This window comes from Cervus canadensis, chromosome 24, assembly GCF_019320065.1.
Source record: "Cervus canadensis isolate Bull #8, Minnesota chromosome 24, ASM1932006v1, whole genome shotgun sequence".
Lineage (NCBI taxonomy): Eukaryota > Metazoa > Chordata > Mammalia > Artiodactyla > Cervidae > Cervus > Cervus canadensis.
The window spans coordinates 15,372,895-15,390,614 of record NC_057409.1 but is presented as its reverse complement, the minus strand read 5'-3'; the positions used below and the strand labels follow the sequence as shown (position 1 = coordinate 15,390,614).

General features: G+C 48.7%; 2 protein-coding genes across 2 annotated transcripts; both read left to right on the top strand.

Moving 5' to 3' along the window:
- The first annotated feature begins 3,852 nt into the window (after positions 1-3,852).
- LOC122426617 (intestinal-type alkaline phosphatase-like) lies at positions 3,853-6,825 on the top strand. The gene is made up of 11 exons (XM_043445683.1): positions 3,853-4,009; positions 4,088-4,204; positions 4,319-4,434; positions 4,626-4,800; positions 4,880-5,052; positions 5,281-5,415; positions 5,505-5,577; positions 5,677-5,811; positions 5,895-6,086; positions 6,306-6,422; positions 6,533-6,825. The coding sequence occupies exons 1-11, from the start codon at positions 3,943-3,945 to the stop codon at positions 6,823-6,825; spliced, it is 1,593 nt and encodes a 530-aa protein (XP_043301618.1). The 5' UTR covers positions 3,853-3,942.
- Positions 6,826-15,543: 8,718 nt separating this feature from the next.
- On the top strand, positions 15,544-16,018 carry LOC122426618 (60S ribosomal protein L30-like). Its single transcript, XM_043445684.1, has one exon. It carries the CDS (start codon positions 15,620-15,622, stop codon positions 15,965-15,967), a length of 348 nt encoding a protein of 115 aa, XP_043301619.1. The 5' UTR covers positions 15,544-15,619; the 3' UTR covers positions 15,968-16,018.
- Positions 16,019-17,720: the final 1,702 nt, after the last annotated feature.

The window sequence follows — 17,720 nt, the reverse complement described above, 5'->3', positions numbered from 1 at the left end:
GGGGCTTCTTCAGGAGGCTCAGCAATGCCCTGATCCCACGTGGCCCCCCAGAAAAAGAGGACAAAATTAAACTTGTGTTTGCTTCCTGCATCCGAGCTGCAGTGGGGACATTCATGCCATTTCTGTGGGGCTGGTGGAGGCAGAAATGAAAGGTGGGGAGGAGGGTCCAGGGAGCACTTGCCCTAGAAAGGGAGCCTCCATTTCTGCAAATTTCTGGAGTGTGGGGACTGGGGGTGGGGTATCAATGATCAAAGCCTTCCTGTTCCCAGCTGTTGCCCTGCTCTCATCTGAGTGACAGGACTGTCACTATGTCTCAGGGGACATCCTGAGATTGGGTGGGCAGGACGCAGGCAGGAGACATCCCCCGCAGGAATCCCCTGGTGCTGCTGTGGGCTCCGCATTGCCCCCTGCTGGCAGTGCCTGCAGTGGGCTGCATGCTGGGGGCTGAGACAGGACCCAGAGAGCCCAGGGTGGTCAATGGGGACAACGGTAGAAGGTGCTGGGCTCCAGATGAGACCTCACAGGACTAGGCCTTCTTCCCAGAGAACAGAGAGACCGGGATAACCGTCCTCCACAGAGCAGGCTCCATGGCGCTCGCCATCCCCTGGCCCCAGGCATCCATAACCCCTGAGTGCAGGACTGGAGGTGTTATCTCTTACTGCAGAGCAGAAGCCATGCTGTCTGCTGCCTGGTCATCCCTGGGCCCCAGGGGAGGGAGCATAACAGCCTCTCATCTCACTCAGGTGACTCGGGCCCAGAAGAGGGGAGCCAGGTGCCCTGGTGGGAACTTGGACGAACATCCTTTGTTTACTGCAAGTGACACCTGGTTTGTATTTGGTCTTCAGTCCTGCTCAGGAACAGGAGAAAATTCACAAGAAACCAAGAGGGATCACAGCGCCTGATCATTTAATGTTGTCATAAGAACATTAAAGAAAACTTTATACTCCACACTAGGCTAAAATTAAAAACAGTGACAAAACTAAGTGGTGGTGTGGATGCAGAGAAACGGTATCCCCCATAAGTTGCTGGCGGGGATGCAAAGTGGTGCGGCCACTCTGCTGAACTACACATGCAGCAACTCTATCACCCTATGACCCAGCATCTCCACTCCTGGGCATATATCCCAGAGAAATGGAAAGAAAACAAATACTCACACAGAAACCAGTCCGAGAAGATTCCTGGCTGCTTTATTTAAAACAGTCAAACCTGGAATCGGCCCAAAGGTCCTTGCACATGTGAGTGCTTAAAAATGCCAGGGTGGAGGCTGGGTAGGAAGGTGCTGGTGGCCACTGCAGTGTGGCTCGGGGGTGAGGGGGCCCGAGTTGGGACGGGGCTACCCAGGTCCACTGGGGTGGGTGAGGCAGGAGGGAAGTGGTTTCTTTCCTTTGAAAAAAAGTCTTAATTGTGGTAAAATAAAACACAACATAAAAGTTAGCAACTTGGGACTTGCCGGGTTGTCCAGCATTTAAGACTCCCCGCTTCCACTGCAGGGAGGACAGGTTCCATTCCTGGTCAGGGAACTAAGATCCAAAATGCCCATGGTGCAACCAAAAAAGAAAAAGAAAAACAAAAATTACGATCTTAACCATTTTTAAGGCCCAGTTCAGTAGTGCTAAGTATTTACACTAGGTTGGCCACAGATCTCCAGAACTTTGTCATCTCATAAAACTGAAAGCCTGTATCCATTAAACAAGTCCTTAGTCTCCCACCTCCCAGCTCCTGGCAGCCACCATCCAACTTTCTATTTCTATGCATTGGACTACTAGAGATACCTAAGGAAGTAGAATCACACAGTATTTGTCTTTTTGTGAGTGTTTTTCTTTTCACTGAGCATCATGTCCTCGAGGTTCTGAAAGGTTGTTGCTGAGCTGTGAAAGATGCCAGGATTCCTGGCCTCCAGAGGAGATGAATTCAATCTGGGGCCAGTGATGGGCCTTGATTGCTCAGAGCTTTGTGTGACAAAGTTTTATTAAAGTATAAAAGAGATAGACAAAGCTTCTGACCTAGACCTCAGATGGGGGCAGGAAGAGTGCCCCCCTGCTAGCCTTTAGCAGTATGTTATATACCTATCAGCAAGCTGTTAATTAGAGAAAGGAAATGTCTCAAAACTCGGAGTGGCACCAGGGCCCTCACCCACAACATGCACTTTGAGATAACATTGGCAAAAGGTGAGCCATCCCAGGCCATAAAACGATTGACATGAATCTTGAAGAAAGGCAGGTTTCCAAGTAAATATATAGTTTCATTAACATAGATTAGGAGAACAACGTATAAGTAAAACATGCTTTTACTTCAAACCAGTAAAACATACTGGTTTGTTGAGCCCTTATCGGTTCTGAGTCTTAAGCGGAACTGACTTGAAGAAAGACAGGGTCTAGGGTAAATACAGAGTTCATTGACATAGCTTAAGAAAAACATTTCCATAAGAAAAATGCATTGGTTAGCTCAAGGTTTGAGAAAAGTTAAGTTCAGGTGGAACCAGGTGTTGTCATGGCAACACAGAATTTTAAGAGAAACTTCCTTTTAATTTTGTATAGAGGAGGGGAAAATTCTGATACTTATCGTTTGTTTCCTCCTGCCACTTAAGAGAGAGAGAAAAAACGTCTGACACACTTGCAGCCTATCTCCCCTGTTTAGAGACCCCTAGCCTTCCTGCCTGTTATCCTCTCAGTTCATCCATGTTGTAGCGGGTGTCAGACTTTCCTTCCTCTTTAAGGCAGCATAGTATTCCATTGTATAGCTCTTATCTTGCTTTGTTTATCCATTCATCTGCCAGTGGACTGTTGAATTACTTGCAAGACTTGGCTATTGTGAATAACACTACTACAAATGTCAGTGTGCAAAAACTTCTAGATCCTGCTTTCCATTCTCTGACACTTTATTTTGGCTGGGCCACACAGCTTGCAGGATCTTAGTTTCCTGACAAGGTATCGAAACTGAGCCCCCTGCCATGAAAGCATGGAGTCCTAACCACTGGACCACCAGAGAATTCTCCCTGCCTTCAAAGTTTTGGGTATACACACCCAGAAGTGAGATTGCTGGACTGGAGGGATGTCTTTTTAACCCATCCTAGGGTTGCTGAAACCTCTTAGCTTCTATCACAAGCTATTCCTGTGAGTGTGGGTGGCCTGAAGAGAGAACAGATTCACCTCTGCCTTCCATCTACCTGTCTAAGGGAGCAGAGGTCAACGTCATGTACAGGGCACTGGGCCCACATTTCTGGCCCTCCACAGGAAACACACACACACAGTGCTGACCGAGCTCAGGCCTCAGTAACTGAAAATGCAGACAAGGCCCCCGCTGCTGTTACCTCATGCGTCTCCACAGATGAAGGTGGGCCCAGGCTCCCAGTGGCCCCCACTAGCCCAGTGGCCACCCCACCTGCCCAGGCCAAGCCTGAGGAGGAGCTGCATGGTAGGCAGGGCTCCCAAGCCACCCTTTCTGTCTCTGTGCCTCAGGGCATCAGGAAACCAAACCCAGGCCCCGGTCCAGTCTGTGTGCTTCCAACCCCACCTCTCTTGGCACCAGAACCAAACCTGAACACATGAGGTGAATAAAGCAGAGACGATCCTCTCACAGCACTCGGTGAGCGAGGGTTAGAAGTAGCCCCTGTCAGGACCATGCAAATATTCCTCAGGTGAAGGACATCTGCACTCTAATCCCCACCCCACTCTGAGGAGATGGCTGGGGACCATCCTGTGAGGGAGGGACCTGACTCAGATGCTTGGCCACATCTATCAATTCCGATGGTGACAGGGCTTAAAGTCACAGGGCAGGTGAGGGGCAGGGTGTGGCCCCCTCAGGCACTGGGAGGGACAGGAAGACTTTACAGCAGGAATTTAAGCCCGGGCAGCCAGTGCTGCAGCTGGTACCTGGTGTCCCAGCCTTGCCCGAGACCCGGCCTCCCCAGGTCCCATCCTGACCCTCCGCCATCACACAGCCATGCAGGGGGCCTGCGTGCTGCTGCTGCTGGGCCTGCGGCTACAGCTCTCCCTCGGCCTCGTCCCAGGTAATCAGGCAGCTCCTGAAGCCCCCCACTCACAGGGGGCGGCCCCAGGCTCACCTGACCTCCACTCCCCTTGGGCAGCTGAGGAGGAAGACCCTGCCTTCTGGAACCGCCAGGCAGCCCAGGCCCTTGATGTGGCTAAGAAGTTGCAGCCCATCCAGACAGCCGCCAAGAATGTCATCCTCTTCTTGGGGGATGGTGAGTGTGCTAGGCCGGTCCACCCCCTGTCCCCCCACAGTCCTGGAACCCTGGGCTGCTGGCTGACCCAGGCTGGCCCTGGGGGCTCAAACCTGACACAGTGTATACCTTCAGGGATGGGGGTTTCCACGGTGACAGCCACTCGGATCCTAAAGGGGCAGATGAATGGTAAGCTGGGACCTGAGACATCCCTGGCCATGGACCAGTTCCCATACATGGCTCTGTCCAAGGTAAGGGCCAAGTGACCTCAGGGTGGTCTACACCAGAAGGGTGGGTGTGGGCCTAGGGAGCGGTGTAGGAAGGAAAGCCCCAGGAGGGTTGGGATCTGAGATAGGGGCCGGGGGCTGTGAGGATGGGCCCAGGGCCTGGGTCAGGAGCTGGGTGTCTACCCCAGCAGAGCTGAAGGCATCTCTGCCCCCAGACATACAACGTGGACAGAGATGTACCAGACAGCACAGGCACGGCCACCGCGTACTTGTGTGGGGTCAAGGGCAACTACGGAACCATTGGTGTAAGTGCAGCCGCCCGCTTCGACCAGTGCAACACGACACATGGGAATGAGGTCACGTCTGTGATGAACCGGGCCAAGAAAGCAGGTGGGCTTGGGCGTCAGCTTCCTGGGCAGGGACAGGTTCAGAGACCTCAGTGGCCCACCATGACCTCTGCCACCCTCAGGGAAGTCAGTGGGAGTGGTGACCACCACCAGGGTGCAGCACGCCTCCCCAGCCGGGGCCTATGCACACACGGTGAACCGTAACTGGTATTCGGATGCTCAAATGTCTGCCGGGGCCAAGAAGGAGGGCTGCCAGGACATCGCCAAACAGATGGTCTACAACATGGATATTGACGTGCGACATGAGGGACTAAGGGCGGGGCTAGAAAGAGGGGATAGGACAGACACCTGTCACAGACCCAGGAAACTCAGAGCCCTGGGGCCTGACAGGGTCTCTGTGTGTGGAGGGGGAGAAGGTTGGGACAGGCCATCCCACAGACCTGGTGGGGGAGGTGGGGGCTGTGTGAGAGGAGTAAAGGGCCAGCCAGGCCCCTAACCCACCTGCCCTAATCTCTGGTCCCAGGTGATCCTGGGTGGAGGCCGAAAGTACATGTTTCCTGAGGGGACCCCAGACCCTGAATACCCACACGATGCCAATCAGACCGGAGTCCGGAAGGACAAGCGGAACCTGGTGCAGGAGTGGCAGGCCAAGCACCAGGTCATGTGGGCTCATGGGTGCAGGGGGCACAGCGGGGCTGGGGCTGGGGTGTCGGGCTATGGGCTGAGGCCTGGTTCTGCCCCTCCCAGGGAGCCCAGTATGTGTGGAACCGCACGGAGCTCCTTCAGGCATCCACCAACTCCAGTGTAACACACCTCATGGGTAACGACCCCACCCACCCCCACTGTCCTCCCCGGGATGGGTACCACAAGTCCCCCCCATCCCCAGCTTGCAGGTCTCAGCTGGTCCCCTTTTCCACAGGCCTCTTCGAGCCAGTTGACATGGCCTATGAGACCCAGCGAGACCACAACAAGGACCCATCCCTGGAGGAGATGACGGAGGCAGCCCTGCGAGTGCTGAGCAGGAATCCCCGGGGCTTCTACCTCTTTGTGGAGGGTGAGTGGCAGCCCCTTGGTGAACAGAGGACTGATGAGGGCCATCAGGGTGGGTTTGGTATCTTACATATGACCTTCTTGCAGGAGGCCGCATTGACCACGGTCACCATGAAGGCATAGCATATAGGGCACTGACCGACGCAGTCATGTTTGACAATGCCATCGCCAAGGCTAACAAACTCACTAGCAAACTGGACACGCTGATCCTTGTCACTGCAGACCACTCTCATGTCTTCACTTTTGGTGGCTACCCCCTTCGTGGGACCTCCATTTTTGGTAAGCCCAGGGAGAGGGGCAGGTCCTTGTCCCTAAGTTATGTGGCTCAAAGTACTCTGAGCCAGTTCCCTCCTCTGCAAAGTGGAGTAATAATAGCACTGCCCTGCATCACTCTGGTGAGGATTAAGCCAGTGAACAGACAAGACATGCCTGGGCTCAGCACACAGGAGGCACCCAAAAGGATTGGGTCAGTGTGATCACCGGGTCCCTTCCTTGCAGGGTTGGCTGATGGCAAAGCCGGCGATGGCAAGTCCTATACCTCCCTCCTCTATAGCAATGGCCCTGGCTACCAGATGAACAGGGGCTCACGACCTGATGTGGATGAAACCAAGAGCAGTGAGTGGGCCCTGGGGTGCAGGGGAACAGGGATGGGAGGACCCTAGCTGGGAAATCAGAGGAGGGGGAGGCCGCCTCCCTGCGGGCTCTGAACTCCCATTCTCTGCCAGGGGACCCCTCGTACCAGCAGCAGGCGGCCGTGCCCCTGGCTAGAGAAACCCACGGGGGCGAGGACGTGGCGGTGTTCGCGCGAGGCCCGCAGGCGCACCTGGTGCACGGCGTGCAGGAGGAGACCTTCGTGGCGCACGTCATGGCCTTTGCAGGCTGCGTGGAGCCCTACACCGACTGCCATCTGCTGGCCCCCGCTCACCCCACCAACACTGCATGCCAGGCTGCCTGCCCACCTTCCCTGGCGCTGCTGGCCGGGGCCCTACTGCTGCTGGTGGCCCCTGGCCTGCACTGACCCCCACCAGCCCAGGCCTAGGGAACTCCTGCTCCCCTGCCCGGAAGCTTCAATGGACCCGAACCACCCAGGAGGCTGAGGCCCTGACTTCCCTGTGAGAGCCACAGTCCTCGGTGCCCCCACCTCGGTAGCCTCAGATTTTATTGGAGCTGCCCCAGACCCCAGGAAAGGCAGGGGCTCAGACCACCCTGTCTCTTCTCCCCACCCAACAGCCCTGCTGAGGACCAGGCTGGCACCAGAGGCGTCCCCACAGGGAACCAGGACCTACCAGACCCCCACTGGGGGCTTCTGGGAGGCGTGGCTTCTCCTTGTCTGACTTCCGGGAGGCGTGGCTCCTGGGGGGCCGTGGCTTCCTGTCCTCCTGGTACCCACCCTGTGGGCACCTCGCCGACCAAGCGGGCATGTGGTGTGTCTGGGGCAAGGAGCACCAGGGGGCCCCTCGACACAGAGTCCTCAGCAGGCCCCTCCTAGGAACCCAGCGGTACCATTACAGAGAGGAGACAGCGACACAGAAGAGCCTCTTGTCCCAGGTCCCTCAGCTGCTGTGAGGGTGGCCCCGGTGCCCCTTCCAGGCTGGGGGATCCCAGGAGCAGCGGGGGAGCTGGGGGTGGGGACACAGGCCCCGTCCTCCTGGGAGGGAGGAAGCAGCCCTCAAATAAACTGTTTTAAGTGTAATACGGGAGTGATACGTGTGGGAAGAGAAGCCCTTGGAGAGGGCACAGAGTGTGTCTGTGTGAGAGGGGTCAGGGTCACATCAGGAGGTCAGGGAGGGGCTGATGAAGGGCTGACACTGAGCAAAGACCAAAGGCGGTGAGGGAGGGAGCATCCCATAAAGACAGTGGTGCAAAAGCCCCCAGAGGGCGTGGGTGGGCCAGGTGAGGCCAGCCAGCATCCGACTGAGTTAGGGCGAGTGGGAGGGTAAAGAAGGTCAAATCTGAGGGAATGGGAGGATGGGGGAGGGGCTGGAATTTCATCCAGCGTGTGGGAGGGGAGTGGAAGGCTGTGAGCAGGGACATAACCGGACAGGAAGACTCTAGAAAATATCCTCTGGCTACTGAGAGAAGACTATTCTGTTCATCTGTTGTTGTCGGGGTAGGGCAGAGGTAGGAGCTGGGAAACCCGCATTTCTGACCTCTCTCTGAAAACATTCCAGAGCACCTGCTCCTATAATTACACTGAGTATGTAATCTACCCTTAAAGGAACGTTTCAAAGAATTTTATATAGGTGACGAGAGCCCCTTTTTTCCGATAAATTTTACAAAATTACAGATTTCTTTGTACTTTTACAAGGGTATCAAATGGTATTTTGCTTTCATTGGAAACATTAACGTGAGTGAGTATGCTTTCTTATTTACTAAAATTTTGATTTAAAACTATAAACATCAATTTGAAGGCCAGGCTCTCAGTGCAGTTTATTTCAGCTCTGGGTTTTATTAGCTGTCACAAATCTGTGGAGCTGAATAGAACGAGGGCATCAGCAGCTAGATTTACTGTATCGTTGGACTCATTGTTTTAATTGTGGTACAGTTGCTTTACAATGTTGTGTTAGTTTCTGCTGTACAACAAAATGAGTCAGCTAAAACAGTGTTACTAGTTCAGTCGTGTCCGACTCTTTGCCACGGACTGTAGCCTGCCAGTCTCCTCTGTCCCTGGAATTCTCCAGCAAGGAGAACCACAGTGGGTAGCTGTTCCCTTCTCCAGGCAATCTTTCCGACCCAGGGATCAAACTCTAGTCTCCTGCATGGCAGGCAGATTCGTCACCATCTGAGCCACCTGGGAAGCCCTTATGAGTACATATATTCTATCCCTCTTGGATCTCCCTCCCACCTCCATCCCCATCCCACCCCTTGAGGTCACCACAGGGCATGAGTTGAGCTCCCAGCACTATACAGCAGGTTCCCACTAGCTGGTTTACTGGTGACCACCCACATGCGTCAGTCCCAATCTCCCAAGCACCACCCACCAATTGTGCAGAGGCATTTTGTTACAAGGCAGCTTGCCTGGTTCTGCCTTCCCTGTTGTCAGTTAGCTGGTCCAACAAACCAAAGGGAAGGGGTTGCTTGTTTGTGTTTCACAGTGTGTTAGTCGTTCATTCATGTCCGACTCTTTATGACCCCATGGACTGTAACCCCGCCAGGCTCCTCTGTCCATGGGATTCTCCAGGGCAAGAATACTAGAGTGGGTTGCCACTGCCTTCTCCAGAGGATCTTCCTGACCCAGGGATTGAATCCAAATCTCCGGCATTGCTGGCAATTCTTTACTGTCTGAGCTACAGAGAAATGCCCTGGGTTCAAAACCCAAGGGAACCCTGCATTTTCAAACCATAAGTTTTATAAACAGATTAGTCTGGAATACATGGTGATCTTTGCACAACCTTGAGTATCCTGAAAATCATTGAATTGTACACTTGAAAAAGGTGAATTTTGTGGTATATAAATTATACCTAAATGTTAAAAAGTTTCTGTTTCCAAGTTTTTTCTAAATATATAAGCATGAGGGATTTTATCAGCCAAACACAGTGTTGGCCACAAGATCAAAGACAGGATCTCCAGCATCACTTTTAATGCCTTGACCTTGAAGGGGCAGATGCAGGGGAAGTGTGCTTACTTTTCCAAGATTTTTATTGGGTGCTCCAGACGGGTAGCACTTGTCACCTAGAGAACTCTCAGCACATGGGTCTTTAAGAAAGAAAGGGAGTCAGGAAGAAAGAGGGCAGGAGGACTCATGCCAGCCCCCTCCAATACCTTGCCAATAACATGGCTCATAATGTGGGGCTAATCTGGAACATTCTCACGGTCACCCCCAATCTCATTACCAAGTATCTATCATAAAGCTTCTCCTTTATTCGGACAATCTTGGATTTAGAAGGTTAATGACACTTATGGCTCCTGCAGCTTTTTATGTATCCTCAAGGTTTCTGGATCTTCCCTGCAATGGTTGACTGTGGATGAACCAGTGAGTGAGCTGGGCAGGTTCTGCTGCCTCTGCAGCTCTTATCATCCAGAATCCTTTAACATCACGTTCTGTGAAGTAGCTATTCCATCAGGGGTGCACTGACAGTGTTCTCCCCACATGACACTGCTTTCATTAAATAAATAAGAAAATTAAATGTTAGAAACATATTTTCCCTATTAGATCTTTCCTTTAGTGGTTCACTCATGAAAAATTTGGTTTGTGTATTTCATCATTTAAATATACATTATTATGTATTTCATCCAGCAAATACCTTACATTGAGATGTGTAGAAACATCTGTACGTTCAGCCAACTGACTACAGAGCAGACCTTCCACACTGAGTAATCTGCTCTAAGACTTTTGCTTCGATCTACAGCAATGTTTTCTCTACATCTTCCAAAGATATTTGTGGATGAAGAAATGCCTTTTGGTTTTTTGACAGATCGTTTTCTGTTCATTGTTTCTGCCATTTTTACTGCAGCAGAAAGCATAAATGTTTGCCTGGTGGTAGGTGTTTTATGTCTTATGGTATTCTGGAAGAAACTTTAAAAGAGCCGTCCAAATATTTATCATTGCTTAGGGAAATGTCATAAAGTACTAGATGGAACTATGTATCGCTTTAAACTTCACTGGGGAAAAACTCTGGGGGGCTGTCTTCTGAAGGCTTAGTTGCTAACCAGGAGGGTTTCTTGCTGTCGTTGCTGTTGTTCAGTCGCTCAGTCATGTCTGACTCTTTGCGACCCCAGGGACTGCAGCACGCCAGGCCTCCTGTCCCTCACTACGTCCTGGAGTTTGCTTAAACACATGTCCATTGAGTCAATGATGCCATCCAACCAACTCATCCTCTATTGCCCCCTTCTCCTCCTGTTCTCAATCTTTCCCAGCATCAGGGTCTTTTCCAATGAGTGGGCTCTTCACATAAGGTGGCCAAAGTATTGGAGCTTTAGCTTCAGCATCAGTCCTTCCAGTGAATATTCAGGGCTGATTTCCTTTAGAATTGACTGGTTTGATCTCCTTGCAGTCCAAGGGACTCTCAAGAGTTTTCTTCAGCACCATAGTTCAAAAGCACCAATTCTTTGCTACTCAACGTTCTTTATGGTCCAACTGTCATATCTGTACATGACCACTGGAAAAACCATTGCTTTGACTAGATAGACCTTTGTCAGCAAAGTGATGTCTCTGCTTTTTAAGAGGCTGTCTAGGTTTGTCATAGCTTTTCTTCCAAGGAGCAAGCATCTTTTAATTTCATGGGTGCAATCACCATCTGCAGTGATTTTGGGGCTCAGGAAAATAAAATCTGCCACTGTTTCCATTTTTTCCCCATCTATTTGCCATGAAGTGATGGGACCAGATGCCATGATCTTAGTTTCTGAATGTTGACTTTTAACCCAACTTTTTCACTCTCCTCTTTTACCTTCATCAAGAGGCTCTTTAGTTCTTCTTCACTTTCTGCCATTAGAGTGCTATCATCTGTACATATGAAGTTATTGATATTTCTCCTCATAATCTTGATGAGTGCTAAAGTAGGAAGTCAAGAAATACCTGTAGTAACAGGCAAATTTGGCCATGGAGTACAGAATGAAGCAGGGCAAAGGTTAATAGAGTTTTGCCAAGATAATGCACTGGTCATAGCAAACACCCTCTTCCAACAACACAAGAGAAAACTCTACACGTGGACATCATCAGATGGTCAATACCAAAATCAGATTAATTATATTCTTTGCAACCAAAGATGGAGAAGCTCTATACAGTTAGCAAAAACAAGACTGGGAGCTGACAGTGGCTCAGATCATGAACTCTTTATTGGAGAATTCAGACTTAAATTGAAGAAAGTAGGGAAAACCACTAGACCATTCAGGTATGACCTAAATCAAATCCCTTATGATTATACAGTGGAAGTGAGAAATAGAGTCATGGGATATATCTGATAGAGAGCATGCCTGAAGAATTATGGATGGAGGTTTGTGACATTGTACAGGAGGCAGGGATCAAGACCATCCCCAAGAAAAGGAACTGCAAGAAAGGTAAAATGGTTGTCTGAGTGGGCCTTACAAATAGATGAGAAAAGAAGAGAAGCTAAAGGCAAAGGAGAAAAGGAAAGATATACCCATTTGAGTGCAGAGTTCCAAAGAATAGCAAGGAGAGATAAGAAAACCTCCCTCAGTGATCAGTGCAAAGAAAGAGGAAAACAATAGAATGGGAAAGACCAGAGATCTCTTCAAGGAAATTAGAGATACTAAGGGAACATTTCATGCAAAGATGGGCTCAATAAAGGACAGAAATGGTATGAACCTAACAGAAACAGAAGATATTAAAACAGGTGGCAAGAATACACAGAAGAACTACACAAAAAAGATCTTCAAGACCCAGATAATCACGATGGTGTGATCACTCACCTAGAGCCAGACATCCTGGAAAGTGAAGTCAAGTGGGCCTTAGGAAGCATCACTATGAACAAAGCTAGTGGAGGTGATGGAATTCCAGTTGAGCTATTTCAACTCCTAAAAGATGATTCTGTGAAAGTGCTGCAGTCAATGTGCCAGCAAATTTGGAAAACTCAGCAGTGGCCACAGGACTGGAAAAGGTCAGTTTTCATTCCAATCCCAAAGAAAGGCAATGTCAAAGAATGCTCAAACTACCACACAGTTGCCCTCATCTCACACGCTAGTGAAGTAATGCTCAAAATTCTCCAAGCCAGGCTTCAACAGTATGTGAACCATGAACTCCCAGATGTTCAAGCTGGATTTAGAAAAGGCAGAGGAACCAGAGATCAAATTTCCCAGATCTGTTGGATCATCAAAAATGCAAGAGAGTTCCAGAAAAACCATCTGCTTTTGTTCTATTGACTATGCCAAAGACTTTGACTGTGTGGATCACAGCAAACTGTGTAAAATTCTTAAAGAGATGGGAATACCAGACCTCCTTATCTGCTTCCTGAGAAATCTATACAGATTTTTATTACAAAATCTATGCAGGTTAGCAAGCAACAGTTAGAACTGAGCATGGAACACCAGACTGGTTCCAAATTGGGAAAGGAGTACATCAAGTCTGTATTTTGTCACCCTGCTTATTTAACTTACATGCAGAGTACATGATGAAAAACACTGGGCTGGATGAAGCACAAGCTGGAATCAAGATTGCCGGAGAAATATCAATAACCTCAGATATGCAGATGACACCACCCTTGTGGCAGAAAGTGAAAAAGTACTAAAGAGCTTCTTGATGAAAGTGAAAGAGGAGAGTGAAAAAGTTGGCTTAAAGCTCAACATTCAGAAAACTAAGATCATGGCATCTGGTCCCATCACTTCATGGCAAATACGTGGGGAAGCAATGGAAATAGTGACAGACTATTTTTGGGGGGCTCCAAAATCACTGCAGATGGTGACTGTGGCCATGAAATTAAAAGATACTTGCTCCTTGGAAGAAAAGCAACCTAGACAGCATATTAAAAAGCAGAGACATTACTTTGGCTACAAAGGTCCATCTAGTCAAAGCTATGGTTTTTCCAGTAGTCATGTATGTATGTGAGAACTGGACTATAAAGAAAGGTGAGTGCTAAAGAATTGATGCTTTTGAACTGGGTGTTAGAGAAGACTCTTGACTGTCCCTTGGACTGCAAGGAGAGCAAAGAAGATCAATCCTAAGGGAAATGAGTCCTGAATATTCATTGGAAGGACTGATGCTGAAGCTGAAACTCCAACACTTTGGCCACCTGATGTGAAGAACTGACTCATTGGAAAAGACCCTGATGCTGGGAAAGATTGAAGGCGGGAGGAGAAGGAGACGACAGAGGATGAGATGGTTGGATGGCATCACCAACTCAATGGACATGAGTTTGAGTAAACTCTGGGGGTTGGTGATGGATAGGGAGGCCTGGTGTGCTGCAGTCCATGGGGTCGGAAAGAGTCGGACATGACTGAGGGACTGAACTGACTGAATTTTGATTCTAGCTTGAGCTTCATCTAGCCCAGCATTTCACATGATATACTCTGCATACAAGTTAAATAAGCAGGGTGACAATATCCTGCCTTGATGTACTCTTTTCCCAGTTTGGAACCAATTTGTTGTTCCATGTCCACTTCTAACTGTTGCTTCTTGACCTGCATACAGATTTCTCAGGAGGCAGGTAAGGTGGTCTGGTATTCCCATCTCTTGAAGAATTTTCCACAGTTTGTTGTGATCCACACAGTCAAAGACTTTGGCATAGTCAATAAAGCAGAAGTAGATGTTTTTCTGGAACTCTCTTGCTTTTTCAATGATCCAGTGGATGTTGGCAATTTGATCTGTGCTTCCTCTGCTTTTTCTAAATCCAGCTTATACATCTGGAAGTACTGTTAGGGCTTGAAGGATTTTGAGCATTACCTTGCTAGCATGTGAGATGATTGCAATTGTGCAGTAGTTTGAACATTCTTTGGCATTGCCCTTCTTTGGGTTTGGAATGAAAACTGATCTTTTCCAGTCCTGTGGCCACTGATGAGTTTTCCAAATTTGCTGGCATATTGAGTGTAGCACTTTCACTGCATTATCTTTTGGGATTTGAATTAACTCTGCTGGAATTCCATCACCTTCATCAGCTTTGTTCGTAGTAATGCTTCCTAAGGCCCACTTGATTTCACACTCTGGGATGTCTGGCACTAGGTGAGTGATCACACTATCGTGGTCATCTGGGTCATTAAGACCTTTTTGTACATGCTGTTACTTAAAAAAATAAAAACTTATTTATTTTCCACTGCATAAGGTCTTCATCCTTTGTGAGGGCTTGCTCTAGTTGTATCACACGAGAGATACTCTCTAGTCGTGGGGCACCGGCTTCTCATTGCTTTGGCTTCTCTTGTTGTGGAGCAGAGGCTCTAAGCATGTGGGCTTCAGTAGTTGCAAGTCATGGGCTTTAGAGGCAGGCCCAGTAGTTGTGGCACACAGGCTTAGTTGCCCCACAGCATATGGAATCGTCCAGAACCAGGGGTCAAACCAGTGTCCCCTGCATTGACAGGGGAATTCTTACCCACTGCATCACCAGAGAAATCCAGTTTTGTGCTGTTATTGATGTAGACCTCCAGGCACCCAGAGCAAGCTTCACCAATGACAATGGAGGTGGGGTGCTTCAAACTGTTTGGTTTTGTTTAAAGTTTTATGTTCAGGGCTGACTTCCTGTCAGCTCTGTACCATGGGTGATGAGCTTGTGTCGGGGTGAGGAAGTGGCTGCCACTTCTGTGGCTGTTCCCTGGTCTGGATTACAGGTATTATTTGTATTATAGTTTTTTTTCACAGGAACTTTTGGTAAGCCACTTGTTTGTTTTGGAAGATTCATTTGTTTAAAACTACAATAGATCATACAGTCTATAAACTTTCTTAGCTCAACACACTCAACCTTACTCTGTCCCAGCCCACTGGAAGTGAGGAAACAGGGAGGAGATGCTATGTCAGCCCCCTGCCTGTAGCATCCGTATTCTCTTCTCCAGGACACCTACCAACCATGCTGGAGGGTGGGTGCCTGGTTGAAACTGTTGTTGATGAAAAATGAATCAATGATGATCTAAAGAGATAGAGAATTTTATTTGACCCATGAGGATTATAACTTGAGAGAGAATCTTAAAAAACTCCAAGGACTGTCCATACACATTTGTGAGATAGAGGATCATACATGAAAATGGCACACCCACATATTACACTTAGGTGTAAGATACAGGGTTCAGATAAGCACAAACTCAGCAACACATCCCAGGACTCCTTATGGGATTCGGACCGAAAGGTAACATTAAAGGAGTTATGGCCTTTCTCGCTCCCCGGCCATCCTGGCGGCTGCTCTTGGTTGGGGGCGTCCCGCATCTAAAGCAGGAAGATGGTGGCCACAAAGAAGACGAAAAAGTCACTGGAGTCCATCAACTCTAGGCTCCAGCTGGTTATGAAAAGTGGAAAGTACGTGCTGGGGTACAAACAGACTCTGAAAATGATCAGACAAGGCAAAGTGAAACTGGTCATCCTCGCCAACAACTGCCCAGCCTTGAGGAAATCTGAAATAGAGTATTACACCATGTTGGCCAAAACTGGTGTCCATCACTACAGTGGCAATAACATTGAATTGGGCACAGCATGTGGAAAATACTACAGAGTATGCACACTGGCTATCATTGATCCAGGTGATTCTGATATTATTAGAAGCATGCCAGAACAGACTGGTGAAAAGTAAATCATGTACAATTTTTCTTTAATAAAACTGGCCAGGGCTTGTTTTAAAAAATAAATAAATAAATAAAAATAAAGGAGTTATGTTGCTTGTGTCAGAAAACCTTGATACAGCAGGTGACTGAAGCTTCCAGAAGTACAGAATCCTAACTACTGATAGCTTGAGGTGAACAGTGTCAGATTCGTGATCTCTGAAGAAGATTTCACTTCGGGACCAGGGACCAGGCTTGATCATTCAAGAGCCTTCATGTAGCAGAGTTTTATTAAAGGAACAGAGAAAGCTTCTGACATAGACATCACAAGGGGGATGGAGAGTGACCCCCTAGCTAGTCTTATCAAGGCTGTATATACTTTTACAACAGACATCTTAAATTAACAAGATTAGAGCTAGCAATAGGGAGGTCTTAACCAGATACACTCCCACAATACAAGTCTTAAGATAACAAGATTAGTCAGAAGGTTCTTGTTAGGGAGAAACGTGTCCTTGAGCAAGATACTTTGTTATATTGACTAGGACAAAGCAATGTAGGAAGAAAAAATGTTTGTCTTTTTCTCCTTGAGAGCCCCAGACCCTTTTCTCCTTCTCAAGGGCTCTGGGCCCCTTTCTCCTTTTTGGGGACCCTGGACTTCTTATCAACCTACCTAGGAATTGACTCTCTCACTACTGGACTGCCAGGGAAGTCCTGAAGTAGAGAATTTTATATCGCCCAAGTGAAGATTATAACCCAGTAAGAAGTCTTTCAGAAAGCTCCAAGGAATGCTCCTACACATTTTTGAAATAAAGGGATCATACATTAAAAGGAGATAGTCATCTTTTCCACAAAATTCACCTAAAAAAACAGAGTCCAGACAAGCACATACAAAGTGAGCAACAGGTCCCAGGATCCCTTATGGGATTGGGAAAGAAATGGAACATTAAAGGAGTTACATTGCTGGTGTCAGAAAAAATAAACAACATTGATCTTCATGATAGAGCAGGCACAGAGCAAGTGCTCATAGCTTCAAGAAGGTCAGCTTTATGTATAATGCAGGTGCAGGCTGAAGGTTGGGGAGGGCCCACTACAGCAGGGAGTGCATTATGCTTAGATTGTCCTGAAAAGTGAAAGTCACTCAGTTCTGTTGGACTCTTTGTGACCCCGTGGCTATACATTCCACAGAATTCTCCAGGCCAGAATACTGGAGTGGGCAGCCATTCCCTTCTCCAGGGGATCTTCTCAACCCAGGGATCAAACCCAGGTCTCCCGCATTGCAGGCAGATTCTCTACCAGCTGAGCCACAAGGGAAGCTGAAGAATACTGGAGTGGGTAGCCTATCCCTTCTCCAGCAGATCTTCCTGACCCAGGAATTGAACTGGGGTCTCCTGCATTGCAGGTAGATTCTTTACCAGCTGAGCTAAAGATTGCCTTGTCCTTCACTAAATACAAATTTTATTTCATCAAGATAAAGTCTCCAGCATGGAGATAGACATTAAATAGGACCAGGGCTGACTGCCAGGGTTGCTGTAGCAAGGCTGGAATGAGATAAAGCCTGGAAGAGCCAGGCACAAAGCAGGCACACTAGGAGGCCTGATGTCCCTTCAGCCAACCCACTGAGATCCAAATGGGAGACCTGGAGCCCTTGGGTCCCAGACAAGACTCAGGCCAAACAACTCCCCATGACTAGGTGCATCACTCCCTACAGAGTTCAGACTGGGCTCTAGGGGGCGTCTAGGTTCAGTCCCAGCCAGACCTGTAGCACAGCCCATCCCTGGCTCCTGG

Excerpts from the sequence above, each read along its gene's own strand:
- LOC122426618 (XM_043445684.1), top strand. The coding sequence starts at position 15,620 with ATGGTGGCCACAAAGAAGACGAAAAAGTCACTGGAGTCCATCAACTCT.
- LOC122426617 (XM_043445683.1), top strand. The coding sequence starts at position 3,943 with ATGCAGGGGGCCTGCGTGCTGCTGCTGCTGGGCCTGCGGCTACAGCTC. Across the intron at positions 5,053-5,280 it reads TCTACAACATGGATATTGAC|GTGATCCTGGGTGGAGGCCG; the intron begins GTGCGACATGAG and ends CTCTGGTCCCAG. Across the intron at positions 6,087-6,305 it reads TCGTGGGACCTCCATTTTTG|GGTTGGCTGATGGCAAAGCC; the intron begins GTAAGCCCAGGG and ends CCTTCCTTGCAG.